The sequence below is a fragment of the Lissotriton vulgaris genome, chromosome 7, assembly GCF_964263255.1.
Source record: "Lissotriton vulgaris chromosome 7, aLisVul1.2, whole genome shotgun sequence".
Classification (NCBI taxonomy): Eukaryota; Metazoa; Chordata; class Amphibia; order Caudata; family Salamandridae; genus Lissotriton; species Lissotriton vulgaris.
In genome coordinates this window covers 1,755,155,947-1,755,177,079 of record NC_141695.1, presented here as the reverse complement: position 1 = coordinate 1,755,177,079, position 21,133 = coordinate 1,755,155,947, and the positions used below count along the sequence as shown (strand labels likewise).

At 43.6% G+C, this 21,133-nt stretch overlaps 1 protein-coding gene across 1 annotated transcript in view; it reads right to left on the bottom strand.

Annotated features, from left to right (window-relative positions):
- The window catches only part of LOC147706589 (cell adhesion molecule CEACAM6-like), a 112,595-nt gene that overhangs the window by 72,824 nt on the left and 18,638 nt on the right, over positions 1-21,133 (bottom strand). The window contains exon 2 of the mRNA XM_086933081.1: positions 11,118-11,456. Coding sequence (XP_086789207.1) covers positions 11,118-11,456 — 339 coding nt within the window. The remainder of the gene's footprint in view (positions 1-11,117; positions 11,457-21,133) is intronic.

Genomic DNA, 21,133 nt, shown 5'->3' with positions numbered 1-21,133 from the left:
CAGAGAGAAGAATTGGTCAGCTATTGAGAGGGAGGCCTTTGCTGTGGTTTGGGCCCTGAAGAAGCTGAGGCCATACTTGTTTGGCACTCACTTCAAGATTCAGACCGACCATAAGCCCCTCTTGTGGCTAAATCAGATGAAGGGTGAAAACCCCAAACTGCTTAGGTGGTCCATTTCCCTACAGGGGATGGACTTTACAGTGGAACATAGACCTGGTACTGATCATGGCAATGCCGATGGGCTCTCCAGATATTTCCACTTAGAACAAGAAGACTCACCTGGTCAAGGTTAGCTTATTGTCCCAAAGTTTGGGGGGGGGTCATGTAGGAGAGTAGGGTCTGCAATCCTATGATCACCCAGATTTTTTGCTTTTGTTTCACTGGTTTACGACTTTCTCTGGCTGTGGGCCTGCCAATCAGACCCACAGCCTGGCTGTTCTCTTTCTGAATTACCTCATGTACCCTAGGTGCATCTACCAATTGGTACTGGGCCACCTTATCAGACCCTGTAACTCAGGGCATAGGTGTACCCAGGGCTACCAGGGGCTGCAGCACGTATTGTGCCACCCCTGGCTGGCCTCCTAAATTTGACACAACTGGCTGCATGACAGCTGGGGCAAAGTCGTGTAATCACCCTTTGCTGTAGGTGTAGTATACCTATACCTAACCCTAAAATGGACACACAGATTCCTATCAGTCACTCCTATGGCAGGCCTTGACAATCCTGAAGGCAGAGTGCTTGGAATCGTGTGAGATGGTGCTCTGGCATGAGCTGAGCCTGTCTGCAGCTTGCGGAATCAAGTCCTAATAGCTGCTCCATGATATCGCATACCATATACTCTTAAGTGCATTATAATCCTCGCGGTTAAATGCTATCTTTGGTATTGCTTTATCAAAACATGTCGAGTAAGGTGTCATACGAATTGGAATACTAACCCCTCGCCAATTCTGGCGACGGGGTTAGCATTCCACCCTTCTAGAGGGACACGACATGTATGTAACTGTGAACCCCGGTTAAAGTTAACTGAAGCCTCAGCTCCACAAAATGGATGCTGCCACCACAGACACGAGTCTGACCCCCTACAGCTGGGAGTCCTTCCAGCGAGGGGAGCCTGGACAAAGGGTTTCCTGTCAGGGGCGGTGCTAGCACCGTCCCAGACATGGTTTTGTGTATCCTGGGTAGGCAGGGCTTTACAGGAAGGTGACTGCTGAGTGGCACCCCGGTGCTCACTACGCATAGGCCGGTCTGAACCAGTTCCAGGGGCACACCAGCCCCTGGCCTGGGGAAGTCCGGCATGGCTGAGGGGTGTAACCACCCCCCACCTAGTCCCACCCATAGGCAGGACCTAGTCACCGGGTCAGCCCCCTTTTTTAGTATAAAGATGGGAGCGGGCCCCCTGTTAAAATTAGATCATCTTTGGAATCAAGATACCACTTTCTTCGAAAGGACTTCACGATTTCTTCTTCAAGATTCTCCCTTGTGGCTAAGGAGTAGTCACCCTGCATCCGCAGGCACCATCCTAAAGAACACTGCGGTCTGCTGCAAGTCCTTCATCCCGAATCCGACGACCCAGCTCGACGAGACCCGGCTTCCCTGGCACCTCTGACCTCTACTCACCTCTACAGCCCAGCTGAGAACCGTGAGTGCGACGAGACCTCAAGGGACCGACGATCGCCAAGACTGCACGACATCTTTACTGCAAGCCCACCGTGTCCTCCACTGGTGAGTGCTTTGGGGTCCGAGAAGCCCCGACCCTGCGCAGCTCCAGCACCCAAGATCAGCCCCCCTGCATCTCCACGATCTGCGTGGGGCCCTTCTGCTGTTTGCTGTGCACCGCGTTGTTTGGCTACTAGCCGGCTGGCTTGTGGCCCTCTGAACGACGCCCAACGACTTCACGACTGCTGGTCTGGTTGCTCCAGGCTGGCCTTTGCTTCCTTCTTCAAGAGAGGCACCCCGGACCCTCCTGGTCCACTCCAGACGCCATTTTAGGTCCACCGCGTGGGCTTGAATTTGCCAAGGCTTTGTTGCCCAATCCTGGGTCCAGCGACGCCGACGGCTTCTAACTTCGTGGGACAGCTCGATCCTCCATCCTGGTCGCCGACAACGCCTCCTGGTCCGCGAGATCTTCGAGCTACAGCGTCACCCACTCACCTTGTCGAGGTGGCTACCATCCGGTGCCCTCCTGGTGCCCACTGACTACTGGCTAGTAGTCTCGAACTTGGTCCCCTCTGCTTTCAGGTGTCATCTATCTTCAAGATCCAGGCTTGGATCCGACTGAACTTTCTTCACTGGTCACCGGCCAGCATCTTTTCTTCCGGCTCCTGGTCCGTCTACGAGGATTCCCGACGTCTTTTCAGACCTATGCAGCTGCAGCCCCTGGGCTAGGTAACTTCGGCATTTCGGTGCCCCAGCATAGCCTCACTATCCAAGGGTCAGAATCTACTTTCGTTTTCTCCCTACCAGGTCGGGTTCGCCCGAGAACACTAACTTTCTAATTCCTAGCTACCATAGACTTTTGTCCCGCATCTCGCGTGAGAGTGCACACACTGCACCCGAGTCCCCTAGGCCTCCTAGACATAATCTAACGATTCCCTAGTCAAGTCCTAGCGATTCCAAAAGCTATTAATACTGTACTTACCTGCTAGGAATTTCGCATTCCACTTTCAGAGTATATGGTTTTCCGTGCCCCTCGGGCATTTGTATATACTGTGCTAACTTAAGTATTTTTGTGAGAGTTTTGGTTTGTGCTTAGTACCCTGTCCTCATAAAGAGTACAGGGCTGTTGTGATCTTTAAATAAATAACTGTTTATTTTCATAACACTTGTGTGGTGTCCTTTCACTTGGTATTCAAGGGGTATATGTGTGGTAAACAGCTGGCTTAACGCGCCCTCTCGAGTCTTTAGCCTTAGACTGCTCGTATCCACGCTACTAGGATAGCTGGTCTATAAGGTTGACTTACAACCAATCATCAATAAGGGTTGCTGGACTGATACATAGTGTTCACTAGAATAGTGAGCACTGCATATCAGGCCACCTTCTCACAGTATCCACGCTACTAGGATAGCTGGTCTATAAGGTTGACTTACAACCAATCATCAATAAGGGTTGTTGGACTGATACATAGTGATCACTAGAATAGTGAGCACTGCATATCAGGCCACCTTCTCACACACTGGTTATAGTGAAACTCTTACTGATGGCACACAGACCTGAACACTGATTATCATGAAACTTTCACTGATCCCACACAGACCTGAACACTAGTTATACTGAAACTCTTACTGATGGCACACAGACCTGGACACTGGCAATAGTGACATTCTTACTGGTGGCACACAAACCAGGTCTCTGGATATAGTGAAATTCCTAGTAGTGTCACACGGACCTGGACACTGGTTATAGTGAAATTCCTAGTAGTGTCACACAGACCTGGAGACTGGTTATAGTGAAATTCCTAGTTGTGGCACACAGACCTGGACACTGGTTATAGCGAAATTCCTAGTAATGTCACACAAACCTGGACACTGGTTATAGTGAAATTCCTAGTGGCACCGCACAGACCTGGGCACTGGTTAAAATGAAACTCTTAGTGATGCACACAGACCTGGACACTGGTTATAGTGAAATTTCTAGCAGGGGCAAAAATACCTGGATATTGGTTATAGTGGAATTCCTAATGGCAGGATACAGACCTGCACACTGGTTATATTGAAACTCTTACTGATGGCAGATAGACCTGGACATTGGTTATAGTGAGATTCCTAGGAATGGCAAAAAGATCTGGTCACTGGATAGAGTGAATTCCTAGTTGTGGAACACCAACATAAACACTGGATTTGATTAAATTCCTGGTGGTGACCTGGACACTGGTTATAGTGAAATTAATAGCTGTGGCACACAGACCTGGGCACTGGTTATAGTAAAATAAATAGCTGTGGCACACCGACCTGGACACTGGTTATAGTGAAATTCCTAGTGGCAGGACACAGACCTGGACACTGGTTATAGTGAAATTCCTAGTGATGGCACGCAGACCTGGACATCGTTTATTGTGAAACTCTTACTGATGGCACATAGATGAGGACATTGATGATATTGAAATTCCTAGTGATGACACACAGATCTGGTCACTGGATGTAATGAAAGTTCTAGTTGTGGCACACCAACATGGTCACTGCGTATGATTGGATTTCTAGTGGTGAAGTGGACACTGGTTATAGTGAAATTCCTAGTTTTGGCACACACACCTTGACTCTTAGTGATGGCACACAGACCTGGACACTAGTCATACGAAACCCTTACTGATGGCATACCGACCTGGACACTGGTTATAGTGAAACTCTTACTGATGGCACACAGACCTGAAATTGATTATTGTGAAACTCTTACTGATGGAAAACGCAACTTGACACTGGTTATAAGGAAACTCTTACTGATGGCACACAGACCTGAAATTGATTCTTGTGAAACTCTACTGATGGAACACGGGACTTGACACTGGTTATAAGGAAACTCTTACTGATGGCACACAGACCTGGACACTAATTATAGTGAAACCCTGGTAATAGGAGTAGGACAATCATATGTATCCCTATCCTTAAAGTGTTTCATGATTCAATGTCTTTTATTTTAATGGTATGGAATGAGTGGTGCCAAAAAGAGTTTTTTCAAGAACACTACTGTAATTATAAAATATTATGCAATGTTGTGATCGATTTTGAAGTTCGTTAGGGAATATTGTAGCACTGTGATATTGTAATATATTTTTGTTTGTAAACTTTGTGGATAGGGAGATATAATGTACGTACTATATTTGATACATGCATTTTATTTTTGACACAGGCGCACATTCCTCATAAAGAGACAATTATTACGAAAAGTCCTGATGAAGGTGGTGCTATATCTGTGTGCACACCGAAACGCGTCAAAGCTCCTGTGATGTTAAATTCGAGGAACTATTGAGTCAGAAATGTTTCTATATGATATGACTGTGATGTAGATTCAATCAAAATAATGTTTTGCTGATGATTTTTAATATGTCACTTGTCTCTTTATTTGTTAATTGATCTATTATACAAATTGTTTTTATGAATTGTGGACAGTGTTTGCTGTCTTTTTAAATAATTTTATTAGTGATCTTAGTTGATTTACATTGAATACATTTATGTGCCTTTTATTTTAATTTGTATTTTTTATAATTATATGTGTTTTATTTAAAAAGTATACATTCATGAAAGGATTGCGCATAGTGTCGGGTTGAATATGGCTCATTGGTTGAAAGTTAATTCCAAGGGGATACTTTTTCTATTTCTTACGTGGACGATAGATAAATAATAGTATCCATCAACAGTTTGTCCACTGACACTGCAGCTTAATTCAAAGAATGCTTGAGCCATATAGGAAAGTGGATGCAAGACAATTGTCTAAAGCTTAATACATCTAAAACTGAGGTCATGCTCTACGGCAATACGCCAGTCAACTGGTCAGACAGACGGTGGCTGAATTATGGGCTCTCCTCCAAAGCCTGCAAACAAAGAAAAAAATCTTGGGAGTTTTCCTCGAAACCAAATTATCCTTTGAAACCCAGATCAACCACACCACATCGGCCTGTTTCTTCATTCTCAAAATCCTGAAAAAGTTCTCCCACTCATCCTTTTTGAGCTACGAAAAACAGTAGTCACAGCACTCATTGCCCCAAGGCTGGACTAATGCAATGGCCTGCTCACAAGTGCAAGTAAGGGCAGAATTCATAAGCTACAGATGACGCAGAAGGCTGCAGCTAGAGTTCTGCTTGGGCTTTCACACTATAACTCAACATCTAAGGCCTTGCAGAGCTACACTGGCTTCCCATCACCAAACACATTCAGTTCAAAGCATTGTGCATTGCTTTCAAGGCTACATATGAACTGGGTCCTTGGCAATTGTCACAACTTTTCATTCCTTACACCCGGCAAGATCATTGAGATTATCAGACAGTGGCAACTTGATCGTCCCCAAAGTACACAAAGTTAAATGGGGAGGAAAAAGCTTCTCATACACCACCTCCAAACTTTGGAACTCCTTGCCGAGAGCTCTAAAAAAATCCAATCTGTCCAAATTTAGAACGCACCTAAAACATGGCTCTACTAACAACTCTCCATCCTTACCTCTGCCTACCTTTTTTATGCCAAAGCCCCTAGACACCTCCAGGTAAATGTAGCGCTATAGAAATTCTTCATTTCATTTTAATTTCATTGCATTACAATCGGCATACAGCCACGATGGACCGGGGAAGAGCAATCAGGTACAATTTAAGAGTGTGGTAAATTCAGTGCATCACAGTTAGAGGGGAGAGTAATATTAAGATCATTCGCAGAAACAATTTGAAATTTAGAGTAGCGGAGGGAGCAGCCTACTGTAAGACTCGCCGCTGTGACCAGTAAGCCCACAGAGATCTGTGCTTGATACAAAATATCGTTACATATTATATACTGGAAATTGTGTGTCCTAAAAAATAAACAAGTGGGAAGAAGTTGTTGTCATTCTGTAGGTAAAGCACCACTTCCCAAGAGCAGGCCTAGCTTTAAAATAAAAGTATTACCTTATATATAACAGATGGCTTGCTTGGCCAGCAATCACCCTCTCAAGGACCTCAGGAGATCCAGCGGATTTCTTTTCTTAGGTCAGAATGAGACAGTAGATGAAAGAGTTCGGTAAAATCACATGAAACCCCTTAAAGCACATTGGACATGAGGACTTGTGCACTGAGTTGCAAAGCGAACAATGGCATGGCCAGTTCATTCATTTTGTGCCATTCTGCTTCACCAGGAGTCCTTTCAATTCACTCTTTTGGCACAAATAGAACATTTCAGTCTTTTTTCGAGCCTTTCCTACTGTGCAAAGAAGAACATTACTGTTAATGAATTCTGACACACACAAGAACACACTAAACTGTGCAAACAGTTGATAGTATTTGATAGTATTTCTAAATCAAGCAAGAGTGAAGCATAGAGCAGACACTTCCTTAAAGTAGTGAAGTCTTTTTGTGTAGTTCCTATATGACCTATACAGGATCTGCACGTTTCGATAACATAAACTGTGGGATTGGTGGCAGACTGATTCCGTGCACCCTCGCCGAGTATGTTAGCCTGTCTGTATCAGATCGCTCACAGTGCCACTAGAATCTCCTCTTACCAAGGATAGAATATTTCCTGGCATCAAAAATGAAAAACCCTGATCCCTCAGGATCGTGGAAACAATGGCATACCTTTCGCTCAGTCACTCATGCTTACTTAGTTTGTCTCAGAGAGATGCACAGAATAAAAAGACTGTGTGTTTTCAATGAGAATTTATTGAACAGTTGTTTTTCGAGTGTAAAATAGATGAGCTGCAACAACCGTTAGACAGTAGCAGATATAAATGATTAGCAGTACTACAAAAGTAAACGGATGGTATAGTTCTACCATCTTGCAGCAATCATGAATAATACAGGTATATAAAATACATGACAGTAAAAAGGTGCGTACTCCTACGATGCCTCCTATCTAGATGTACCTAAGTGTACCTAGCATGTTTGGAAGGGTTAAGCCAAAAATCCCACTAAGATTTAGTTAACCCCATTACCTGAAGTGAGAGACTGTGGGACCCCGTTAAGGTCTCAAGTTGGACACCCCGTGACGGATGTTAGACCACTGCGAGCTGGAGTGTCTGCATGCAGGAACCTCAGCGTCTCTGGTCAGTGTGTCGTCCAGGAAGTCTCGGCCTCCTCTGTCTTTCTAAGCAAGATGTGATGTTTAAATACCCATAGGTCTCCCCAGGGGTCCTACCTTGCTGTGTTACTATTTAGGCCTAAGGATGACGTTGGGCCTGAACTTTATACAGAGATATTATACAGGAGATAGTAGTCCTGCTGTGCTTCCAAGAAACCTCCTGCATAATGTATGAGATTGGAACTACGGAAAATCCGTGTTCTGAATGCAGTGTTGTATCTAGGTAAAAGGTCAGTCCCTGTAAACCGTTATGTGTGTAATGTAGGAAAGAATATAGGTGAAAGGTTGCAATGTTACCTGCGCCTATATTAGGGTACCTATACGGAATATAACAGTCTGTTATCCAGAGGTGTGTTCAGCTGAGGCTGGAGCCCTTTCCGGGTGTTTGGAACTCTATCTGGGGTTCAAGATATCACCAAAGTGGTCTGAAGGCATTATTCAGATTGGAGACCATGCAGGACACGACCACTTTAAGGTAACTGAAAAGGTGGTTGTTTTGCATGCGAGTGTGGGCTTCCCTTGAGACCTGGAAACCCTATAACAACAATATATTTGGAAACATGGCCTATGTTCCCCATGGAAGCCTTAAACAGCCACCTTCGTTCACCTGCTCGGTGAGACTGACACTGTTGGCTCCCATGATATGTGTGTGATGTGTGTGTGGTGCCACCAAAGGCTAGCCCCCACTCACAAAGCTGCTCCCTTGCCACGGCTGGCGGGGGTACACAACAATACCGGTACATCACCATCACCTCACCAAAGCACTGGGGCACCTTTGAGAAACACCTCCAAAGAAGAACCTTCTGCTGAAAAAGAGAAAAACTTGTTTACCCCGACCCCTTGAAACTGCCCTCCAAGGGGCTAGTGGGTAACCTCCTGTTTGCCTGCTTCTTGGATACAAAAAGCAGACGAGTTCCCGATTCCAACAGGGTCCGGCAGCACACTGAGGGCCGAAACCCTGCAATCAGCCAGGCTGGAGCAAGACACAGTGGCGGATCCTGAGGGGCTGAAGGGGTTTTTGAGGTCATTACTGATGGATATCATGGTGGGATGTCTGTCTCCTCCCGGGCAGAATTCTGTCTGGTTTTACAAATGAAGGGGCAGATTTACAAGGAAGTGCCGCAGAGCTGCACCGCAAGCCGTTTGTCTGCGTCATGCTGCGTCACTTCCAAAGCACAGGAATGCAACATATTTACAATAATATGTTGCATTCCCGTGCTCTGTCCGGCGCTGGCGCTCAACCAGCTGCCATGCACCGGCGCAGGCACCCTTGCACCATGGTACAAGGATGCCTGTGTCATGGGGATATTGTTTTTGTGCAGGAAGGGACACCTTCCTGCACAAAAACAATCACTACATGCATTTTCCCATTTCAACGCATGCTGTAGAATGCAGCACGCATTGAAAGAAGAAAAACAAGGAGAAATGAAACATTTCTCTTTGTTGCACCTCCCTACGCATTCAGACGCATTTCCGGATTTACGATTATTCATGAATCTGTTCCAAAGGTGTTGCGAGGGAACACCCACAGCAACACCCATGGAACGCCCCTTTCACGCAAAGTGCTGCGTGTGAAGGGGCCGTATTTACAAGGACAGGAAAAGCCACGTAGGATTTTGTTGTTTGATAAAAGTTGTGTAGGAGAAGGAGGGGAGAGGTTTTCTATCAATAGTTGGTAGCCTCATGAGATTGCCTTAAGGAGTGGGGTGGTGGTGGTGACAGCGGAAGTGGCAGTGGCGGTCATCGTTCTTGTCTCTGCCCTGGTTCTTTCAGGGATGTTTTACTCCTATTAGGACACAGTGATGCTAAACCTTGGACTGTCTCATGAAGCGTAGGTCCTATTGGGATGGGTGGATGCCTCTGCCCTGCCAGAGATGTCCAATGTCCTGCCCATATACTCAGCTGACTGTCAGCAGATGTCACAGGGCTGCCGGGTGTTTGTGTGACATTGTTATTCTATTTGGAAACCTGTTTTCTTTATCTCTGCTATAACCTGGGGTTTGATAGAGACTCAGGAACCATTTTCCGAGGTGACCAATAAGTGCAACAGGTCTGAGGCTTCCTACACCGCCTCTCAGAACTTATATCTATTCTCCACATTAGAGCCGTGATGGCCATCCATTAAGAGTCAAGCTACAGTGACGTAATACTGAATGCGACAGGCAGGTTGTTTAATAGTCCCTGAGTCGGTGTGTGTGATAAGGAATTCTCTACACAGTCATTGTGCAGTGTCCAGACACTACTGCCCTACTGAGCGGGTGCACAGAGCTGGTTCAAGCTTTCATGCTGAGCCCCTCCTTGGATTAAATCGTTTAATCAATGCCCCCACATGGGAAACATTTTTCAACATGTATTCGATCAAATTTAAACAATGAGATTGAAAGATATATTTTCTAACACATATAGACAAGACTGATTTTGGAGTAGTGCTGTTCATTTTATCAAAAAGCAGTGCAAAACATAGGCAGCCAGCCACTCACATGGATTGACTGGAAGAGGGGCATATGAACACATTTTACAAATGTAATGTTCTATATTACCTTTTTATACCAATACATACCATATGTGATACTGATTAAATATTTTCTGCCCAGTAGTCAAAATGTGCAAGTGACTTCTGAGGATATCAGAGACATTCTTAGAAAATTAAAGTTCATTCTTGCCTTGTATTATTTTCACCATATGACACCAAACTAGCAGCTAGCCCTGTGCCATATGTGACACCTCACACTGTTCTGGCTTTTTTGCCAAAGGCCCTTTTTATGTTGGAGTTTTAGAGTCCATCCTTACAATGTTAAATGTGACACTACAAGTCTGGAAATGCATTACTATTACCTAAAATACCACGACTGGCTCAATGTGTTTCACAAAACAATTACACCTCTTGTCAACTCTCAACATATTTAAAAGTTTAAACATTGCACTTACATTCAGTTATCACTCTTAAAAAAAACAGACAAGCACTTGATTCCCAACATGCTACTGACAGACTTGCCAACCTGGAAGTTTTGAAAGTAGGACCCATTATACCACTCATTAGGGGGTGAGACCTTGTATTATTTGGAGAGAGGCCCCCTTAAAACCTACTCCCATCTATGGCGTTACTGATTACTCAGTACAGAGTGGCTCACAGTCTTTTCTTTCAGATAGAAGGCAACACTGTTTTCTGGACAATATTTGTCTGTATTCCCCAGAGGCAAACCAATTGTTCCTTTTGGCCACTGACTGTTTCTCCCTGACATCAGTCCTTGCCCCATTGTCTGAAGACATTAATCCTATTAATCCTATCACTTTAGACTTTGCTTAGTCAGATATCACAAACCATCTCTCTTCATACCGGATGACCTATAAGAGTCAAAGTTACTTACCAAGCACCACCAGGTCAATGGTGGCAGAAGATGAGACTGGAAGGGTGCCGCTGAAGTCCTTGATGCTCAAAGTGTACTTGCCTTGGTCGCCCACGTGCACCTCATCCAGCCGCAGGGTGCCATTGTTCGTGTAGAGCTCTGACCTTTTGGCATACTCTTGGGTGTAGAATGGCTCCATATCAGGGACTCTTATCACCACAGCCTCGTCTCGTGAACCAAAGATCCATTGTATCTCAGCCTGAGGCGTGAGTGTCGCATTCACCCACAGGTAGCAGGACTCGCCCAAGACAACATACACTGGGTTTTCAATTACTGTGATGCTGATGCAGGAAACATACCCTGGGGGTTACAAAAAATAAAAAAGGAAAGTCTGATTAAATGTCCTTCCTCTTTCTGGAACACTTTCTATAGATTTAAGGGGCATATTATCAAGGGGGTTTATCTCCGCTTTTTTGGCTTTAAAAGCCAAGAAAGCGGAGATAAAATTATCTCCCTATTACCTAGCTGTCGCTGACACCAGTTAGCGACAGCTAGTAGGAGATAGCGACCATCTTGGGCCCCACTTTGCATGTCAGTGATATTTATCACTAATGACATGCAAAGTGGGCGTGCCAAGATGTTAGCGACTGGAAACAGTCGCTAACATCGCTATCTCCTATTACCAAATTTTGGAGATATTCACGCTAAGCGCGAATATCTCCAAAAGCTAACATCTGCCCTGAGCAGTTCTTAGCCATGTTATCCAATGGGAGGTAGATAACATGGCTAAGAGCATTATCTTGGTAATGCATGAATATCGCTGACTTTTCAGCAATATTCATGCATTGCAGCGATTTTTATCGCATTTGCGATAAACCTTGGTAATACCAAGGTTTATTTGCAATAAAAATTGCCGCAGCTCAACGGTAAATTTTTGTCTCTAACCAAGCAATAGCGATAATTATCGCTATTGCTTGGTAAAATGCCCCTAAATCCTTTCATTTCTAGTTCAGTAAATATTGTTAGAACGTACGTCTAGAGCACCTAATATTCCGAGAATAGCTTAACTTTCACTCAGAGTTTTCAAAGAAAACGCTTCGGGCATATTATCAAAAACGAGCGATAAATATCGCTAAACGCATCTGGTGCATTTCTCATTATCGCGGGTATATTGTCGGATCACATGGCCATGTTAGCAGGGTATTTGCAAGAAGATGCTAACAGGCGATGTAAAATCCGGCGATTGACATCGATATCGCATAAAAACCAGCGATGTTAGAACAGCGCTGAAGAAAATGTTGATAATAGAGAGAAGTGGTTGTAACTTTACAATCCACCTCCTATTGTGTACATGGATAAGTCAAAAATTTAGCAGGCGTTACTATTAGACGATATCCGCGGTTAGCGCAGATTTTTACATCGCTATGCTGTTTCGAGGCTGGCTTGAAAATACCTTGTTGCGGAGTTAGCAATAATTTTCCAGTTATTTCCTAAAGGTACGCCTACTTTGCATCTCATTAGCGATGCAAAGTGAGGCGTTTGCAAAACCGCTGCTAACATGCGCTAATGCATGTTAGCACCACGTTGTTAATAGGGTGATGTTAATTTCGCCGCTTTTTTGGCTTTTAAAGGCAAAAAAGCAGCAAAATGGCCTTGGATAATATGCCCCTTCTTCTCTACAGGCACTGTGGTAAAAGCACACACCATACAAAATGTTGCTGAAAAAGATGAAGATGTAATCAAGTAATCATCAAGGACCACCAGCAGCTCCTTGCCTGGCTCGAGCTAACCTACCAGAGAAGAGAACCTCCAGGAACTCAACGCCTTATCACATAAAAGGTGTTCCGTATTACATACATGGCATTCCAATACACTAATGACAGAGACAAAAGATAACATCTACTCTAGACCATAATACATCCCCACTTTTAGAAAAACACCTGCCTATTGCAGTTAATTAAATCTCAGCGGTCAACGCACATGAGTATAGACTTACTACCAACCTTTGGTGCTAACACTGCAAGCATCAACTACTTAGAGGTTACAATGTCTTAAATACCGCCTTCTATATCTATCCAACTGTTTGTTGTTTAACCCCTTCCCTGTGGTGGTTTTTCACCTCCTGTGCGGGGGGAGGGGAGCCGCGGGCGGTGCTGCCATGCTGGTGACGAGCTCAGCTCGTCATGAGGCACAGCGGAGCAGCACTCATGACGAGCTGAGCTCGTCACGACCACACCCGTTTTTTGAACGTTCAGCACAGCGCATCCCCACACATCCCTGCGTGCGAATGTTCCAACGGCCGTGACGAGCTCAGCTCAAACGTGCCTCATGACGAGCTAAGCTCGTCATTAGCACGCAACGGGTTAGCATTACATTTGGAACTTTTCGCAAGTTATGGGCACATGGTTTCACACTGTTTTTTAGAGCAATCCTGTGCTCAAAGTTCCTTAGTAAGCCTAAACTATCCATGAATATTTCAGGGAACTCTTGGTAAAAACTCTCACAATCACCTTTGACATCCGCTAATATTACTTGCTCATGAGCATTCAGAATCAGGGTAATTCCCATGTCCATTTTGTGATGCCATCCAAACAAATTGTGACCACTCTTGGCGCCATATGCTTTCCCAGGTGTGACTCAGTCTTTATATGAAAAATTTCATAATGATACAACCTAAGACATCAATATTTGCACCCATGTAACTTATGATGGAGCAGAGTTTCGCAAAAATGAAACCTGCTCGAATTTATACCACCATAATATGTACTAACAGTAAGTAGTTGTAGTAAAACTAATGTACACCTAACATGAACAGAAGGGTGCTGCTTTGCGCATGCTTGAACTAACACGTAAATAAATAATATTGTAATAACTTTTGTGCTTTAAAAGAAAACTGAGAACAGGCTGCATGTACATCAGTATTTTGCATGCTGCATCCCGCTTTAAAGTAATAATTAATGCTGCTTTTGCTAGGTAACATTAATGGGGAATAGTGCAGGGTGGGTGGTAAACAGTGAAGGTTTCATTATCATATAATCAATAAATGTTCATTTTTATTTACTTTAGTGGGCTGGATGAAACAGCCATCTTTGTAAAATTAGCTATTGTGGGAGGGATAGCTTCAAGGAGTGAGGCCTCTGTCATGAGACAAGACAGGACTCACTGTGCACCGCAGATGGCATGAAAAGGGTTACGGCCAGAGTGTCAGACGACTGCCAAATGTTGTACCCTGTCGTGGGACCGGAGATGCACGCTGCGGATGATGTTAACTTTTGAAAAGAAAATATTAAATTTTGTATCTTATGCGAACGTGAGAACAGACTAAGTTTCAGACCCTGGGAACTAATATAACAATAAAGTTGTTGAATTAAAAGGTGACATCATTGTAGTGTGACAACAACAATCAATCAATCAATACATTTGTAGAGTGCACTACTTACCCGTGAGGGTCTCAAGGTGCAGGGGGGGCGGGGGTGCTGCTACTGCTCGAACAACCAGGTCTTGAGGAGTCTTTGGAAGGCCAGCAGGTCCTGGGTCTGTCGTATGCGGATGGGGAGGATGTTCCAGGTTTTAGCGGCGAGGTGGGAGAATGATCTGCTGTCAGCGGATGCTCGGCAGATGCAGGGGACGGTGGCAAAGGCGAGGTCAGCGGAGCGAAGTTGGCAGTTCGGGGTGTAGAAGATGAGTTGTCCGTTGAGGTTCGCTGGTACGGTGTTGTGAAGAGCTTTGTGAGCGTGGATGAGGAGCTTGAAGGTGATCCTCTTGTTGACGTGGAGCCAGTGCATGTCTTACAGGTGGGCTGAGATGTGGCTGTGGCGGGGGATGTCTAGGAGGAGGCATGCAGAGGCGTTATGTATGCGCTGTAGTCATTTCTGGAGTTTGGCTGAGGTTCCTGCGTAGAGCACGTTGCCGTAGTCCAGCCTGCTGCTGACAATGGCCTGGGTGACTGTCTTGCTGGTACCGGTGGGGGTCCAGCTGTAGAACTTGCGGAGGGTGTTGAAGCAGGAGGAGGAGACGGCATTCACTTGCTGGGTTATTGACAACGCGGAGTCCAGGATGACTCCCAGGTTGCATATGTGGTTAGTGGGCGTTGGTGCTGCTCCCAGTGCGGATGGCAACCATGAGTCGTCCCAGGCGGAGGGGGTGGATCCGATGATGAGGACCTTCATCTTGTCAGGCGGCTGTTTTTCATCCATTCAGCGAGGGCATTTATTCCTTCATGGAGGTTGGATATGGCGGTGGTGGGGGCCTTGGTGAGGGAGAGGATCAGCTGGGTGTCGTCGGTGTATGAGACGATGTTGAGGTTGTGTGATCTGGCGATGTTAGCGAGCAGTGCCATGTAGATGTTGAAGGGCACCTTCCAAGCCCACCAATCCCTGTTTAAGTTTGATGATAGTTTGCAAGAAATGTGGGATGGACATGTCAATTTTAGAGTAGAATTGGGGTGCCTTTAGGGGTGTGGTTTAGAGCTTAGGCTGACAGGAGAGAAGAGATGCGTCACTGTCCGTCGGTTTGCAGAGAGGCCTAGCTGTTCCTGACTTGTCCTGTTCCTGTCCTTATACCCTTTTGTAATATCTTAATATGTATGTCCACATCTCTTCCTTGACTCCACCAGTGGAATTCTGTAATGTGATGTCATTTAGAATGTTATCATTGGATTGATCACAGTTGGTCTTGGGCTGAGCTCCTAGCCAGGCGCTCCTGGTGGGGCTTTCATCCTCTCTGTAACTGCATGTAACTTATGCTAATAAATCTACCTTCAGTCTGGACCCAAGTTACTACACCTTTGTTCCCTGATTCTGTTTTGGGGAACCTTCACAATTCCTTAGGCCGTGGAGGTGGTTTTCCTACAGACCAATAGGTTTGTATTTAGCCTAAATCGTTCTCAGAATCTAAATATTAATGTACTTTGTCTCTGGACCTTTTGTCTCTCCACCTATCCACTATTGATATGTATTATTTAGATGAAACTATTGCCTCTTCATCTATTCCCTCCGTTAGGTATTTTTTTTGTTTGGCATAAATAGATGTTGACATTTTTGTCTCTTACTCTATCCACTCCTTCATTGCATTAAATCATTGTTTAACTTGGATGAGTTTGTATTTTATATATAATTTCTCCTCATGAGATTCAGTGTTTGTAATCTGTGACCAAATCCAACTGAGCATTAACCTTTTATATTTGAGATAAAAATTCATTATTACCTTTATCGAGAGTCTGTGATTATTTTTATTGACTAAATGGTTGGTAAGTTAGTAGTTATCATTGCTATCAACTATTCAACTAATTGGTCCATCGACAAAGTAGAAGGAAAGTTGATATTAAAGATTAGTTATTAAAAGATGTCTCATTTGAATCTATAAAAAGGAAAGAAATTGTTGGAACGTATAAATTGACCCATGCACATCAGGGATTCTGGGTGAATGTGTATGGGTAATTGTGTTATGTTGTTATTGATTATTTATTCCTGATGAATTTTTGGTATTGGCACTAGATCAGTTTCTTGGTAGCAGAGGACAGTTTAATTATTTATTGGTCTGGTAATGATTATTGATTATTAATTATATGTTCTTAACACAAAAAGTTAGTGTCATGTTATATGTTGTCTAGAAGTACAGGTACGGATATACCTGAAGAATGCCAGGAATAGAATTTATCCTGAGGTAGGCAGAAGAACAGTGTGGCAAAGAAATCACACTTCAGAAGTACTTTGTCTGTTGTAATAATTCCTAAAAGCTACGAAGGGCTGTACGTGTTATATTAGGGAATTTTGATATATGAGTAGAATGCCTGAATAGCGAACGGTCGAATTCTGAAACTCTAGCCTTATCCCCAGGAGAGTAGCAAGACCTCTATTCACACCAAAAAGTCCTCTTGTGAAATGTTGGCCTTATCCCTAGAGGAGTAACAGGTCCTCCCGGATCTTGTTAGAGAAGTGAGATAACGCTGGTCGTTATCATTACTTGCAGATTAAGGAAATCTTGTTGAAAAGGTGAAGACTATCTCTTTTATCAGTGGATCCAACAAGGTAGCATTATTTTGTGTTGCTACTAACTGAATTTTGATTTAAGAAAACACAGAAAAATATTGCTGTCCAATGTTATAAAGGGAGGGTCTGTAGAAGGAGTAATACTGACGTCAGAAAAGGCCGCTCTGACATTGGTCAGGCAGCAGGCATGTACTGAGTTGTGATTGGTAGGTTGGTTTGAACCGCGCTAGCATTGGTTGAGACTTTGCTTGCGTAGCAGTACTTTGATTGGTTGGTTTGTGTGAGTCGCGCTAGTATAGGACGAAAATTTATCAATAGAATAAGTGGAATTACGGAAAGGTTGTTTTTGTTTATTCATGGTAGGACCCATTAGTGGAGGAAGTCTGAAAATGAAGTTGATGCAGAAGATAAACAATTTCTTTAAGAAGGACAAACGTAGAGGTGACTAGAGAGAGAATTCCGATTCCACCTCCAAAAACGCCTGCTTCCTTTATGATGTTGGAACAAGAATATCACACATGATTGTGGTTAGAAAATTGGATAAAGTATACAAAAGGTGATGGTGCTTTAGTTTTTCCGCAACATGGTGCATTTAGTGTGAGGATATTGCAGAATTTGAGAAAACAAATCAATACATTAGTCCCAAATCCTAGATTGACTCATTATGAAGCCTTGGAAGAATGGAAAGTAGATGTATTTGAGAGAGAAAACGAAAGAATTGGCAACAGAGATTACAGGAGTATGAAGTTCAGATATCCTTTTGAGAGCAGGGAAGAAAAACTGAAAAGATGGAGGAGAGCTGTGGTAACAGAAGGGTTGTACCCAGTTTTAACAGTTGAGAAGCAGACTGGTGGTAAATGTAAGGAGAAGAGGAACCATACAGAGATTCCAAGTGCAAGAGGTTTATATGAATGATTCTGATGACGATGAATTGATAGAGGTCTTCATGAACAAAAGACCTCTGCCATATTAAGAGAATTTAGGGGTGGTGACTCCAAGTGCCCCACAAATGGGAACCCCGTTGACTCCACAAGTCTCAGATAATGCAAAAGTAATGAAAGAAAATGAAGCAAAACTGTTGAATGAAGCCAGACTAGAACAGGTCCAGAAATTGAATCAGTTGAGTTTGAATGGAGAAGCATTGACGGTCCGGTAACAATAGGTCCTGTAGTTCAGTTGTATGGAGATAGACAGAATGTGTCTAAAGTGCATGCAATGGCAGTACCGGGAAGCAGCATCAGGAGTAGTACGAATGAGAATGGACAGGCAAATGTGAATAATACATTGTTATATCTTCCCGTTTGTGAGTTGATAACAGAGACCCCACAAAGAAGTATACAATAGACCCTAGGAGAATAGGGCCAAATGTCACTCCAATAGCAGGAAGTTCAGAAAGTCCTTCACCAGAAGATTTAAATAATTGGATAAAAGAAATGACAAAGCTGAAATCTCAACCACAGAGTATAAATTTAAGTCAAATTGAAAGTTGATTTGGAAGAAATTATAATTGGTAAAATAAGTCCAGACATATTAGGGACCTGCTGTGATGAAGAGTTGTTGTTTTTGTGTAAAAGACAAGTATTACCTGGAGGTCAAAGAATTTACATGAGAAAATATCTGAAGCTGCTAGCGAGTATGGAGTAGACATAGAAAAGTCGAAGGTATTGCAGAAATCGTAGAGGTTGGATTTTACTGACAAGGATTTAGAAAGTTTGAATGCATCTGGAAAAAGGTTGCAGATAAAGGAAATAATGAATATTTTAAAGAAATGGAGAGATGTAGATCACTGGAAAAATAGGTGGACGAAAAAGAAGGAAGAAGCAGTTAGTAAACAGAACAGGTTGAAAGGGTGTGTTCGATAAGGGAAGTACCAGGTGGTGGATATGTTCATGTTCCATGGTCAAGACAGGATATATTATCTTTTATGAATGATTTTCCCAGACTGACATAGAAACCAGTTGAATGGTACAAGCAAGTAGAAAGGTTTGTAAAGGTCTTGAAGTTCTGCTAAAAGATCTAGCTGGGCTGTTTGAGATTGTTGTTCCAGCTGATTTATGGACAGAGTGTAAGATTATTGTTGATTTACCCAAGGATGACTATCCTAGAGATGCTAAAACAAGTGCTCCATCAGAAGAGGTGATGAAAAAGTACAATCCGGTAATTATGTTTCTGAAAGGGAATATTTCCTCAAAGGAAACAGATTGGATTAAGATTGGCAGAACTACCCTGGAACCAAAAGAGTCAGTAGTTGCCTACTATGAACAGTTGTTGCAGGTATTTACACAGTATAGTGGATTTGAAAACATTGGAGATAAAGATATGGGACATTTTGTGTATCGTTTTGTGTTTGGATTAAGACTAGAAATTAGTAATATGATTCAACAGCATTTGATTTGCTGGCAAGGCAAAATGATAGAAGAAATTCTGAGATATGCAAAATATTGTAGTGATGACATTGAATCAAGACATAAAACATTAAAGGAGAAAATGATGTGGGCACAGGTGAAAGTGGTAGAATGGCAAGAAGTAAATAACAGCCCTCAAGCTAATATGAAGGCGGGTGGTCAGAGTCAAAATGGACAGAATTACAGTGGATGTAAAAGAAAGGGAAAAATGAGTAAAGAGGAAGCAATTAAGAAATGTCCTTGTCATGCGTGCGGAAAGCTTGGACATTGGAGGAATGAGTGTAGATCTACTAAAAAGGTTAATAGGAGGAAAAAATAATAAATTCCAAAGATGCAGTATGAGGTGGGTGGAAATCAATAGCAGCAGATAGTTACTCAACAGTTACAGGTGCCACAAGATCCCATGCAAAATAATGTGAATGCTCAAGTGCAGAGGTTCAGTGTGAACACCTGATATCTCGGAGGTGACCAGCTGGGTAAGAATCAAGGTGTGATTCCGCAGTATTTGGTGCAATGCAATGGGAGTGATTCAGACTCATCTCCATGACGGTGCCTGATGGGGGAGAAAGAGTGCATACTTGACCCATCCTTGGCGGTAGATCAGTCAGGTCCATTTGTTGACAGAAAGGTGGAAGGTAATGATATTACATTCTTAGTGGACACTGGTGCTACCCGTTCTACTGAGAGAGCAGCAGAAATTACAAACCTACCCCTCTCGGGAGAAACCATCCAAGTTGTAGGAATCTCAAATAAGCATTTTAGAAAGCCAGTCACAACCCCAATAGAAGTTTATATTGGAAACTTCAAAGACATGTAGTGGCTTGTGGTGTGTGACTCAAGCCTAGTGAATCTCTTGGGAAGAGATGTGCTATGCTAAATGAAGTGCACCATCTATTGAACACCAGATGGTATTCCATTTCAGACCCTGGATCAATCAATCAATCAGTCAATCAGGGAATTGTAAGCCAGCTACTCACCCACGAGGGTCTCAAGGTGCTGGGGGGGAGGGGGGGATCCACAGATCTGCTTAGCCAAAGAGCCAGGTCTTGAGGGTCTTCCTGAAGGTGTTCAGGGAGGGGGCACGTCTAATGTCTGCCGGTAGCTCATTTGAGGTCTTGGCTGCAACGTGAGAGAAGGATCTTCTGCCTGCTCTGGCTCTGTGATGCGCCGGGTTTCGGCCAGTAGAAGGTTTGAAGATCGGAGGTTTCTTTTGGGTACATGGAAGTTGATTCTGTTGTTGAGGTATTTGGGTCCGTTGTTGTGTAGGCATTTGTAGGCGCAAGCGAGGATTTTGAAAGTAATGCGGATGTTGAAGTCAAAATTATGCTAGCAAATCAAGGGCAGACGTGGATGAGTTGTTTTCACTTCTCACAGAAGAGAATCTGCCTGAAGAGTTGAAAAATGCAGTGAATCCAGATGTGTGGGATTTTACAGGAAAATAAATTGGCCTAATGACAAATGTAGATCCGATTCAGGTAATAGTGAAGGATGGTGCTGTGTATCTGAACACACCTCAGTACAAGATGAGTCCAGAAGTGATTGCAGGAGTTGCTCCAGTAATTGACCAAATGATTGAACAAGGAAATCTAAAATAAATAATGAGCAGTCCTTGTAATTCGCCTATCATAGGTATCAAAAAGCC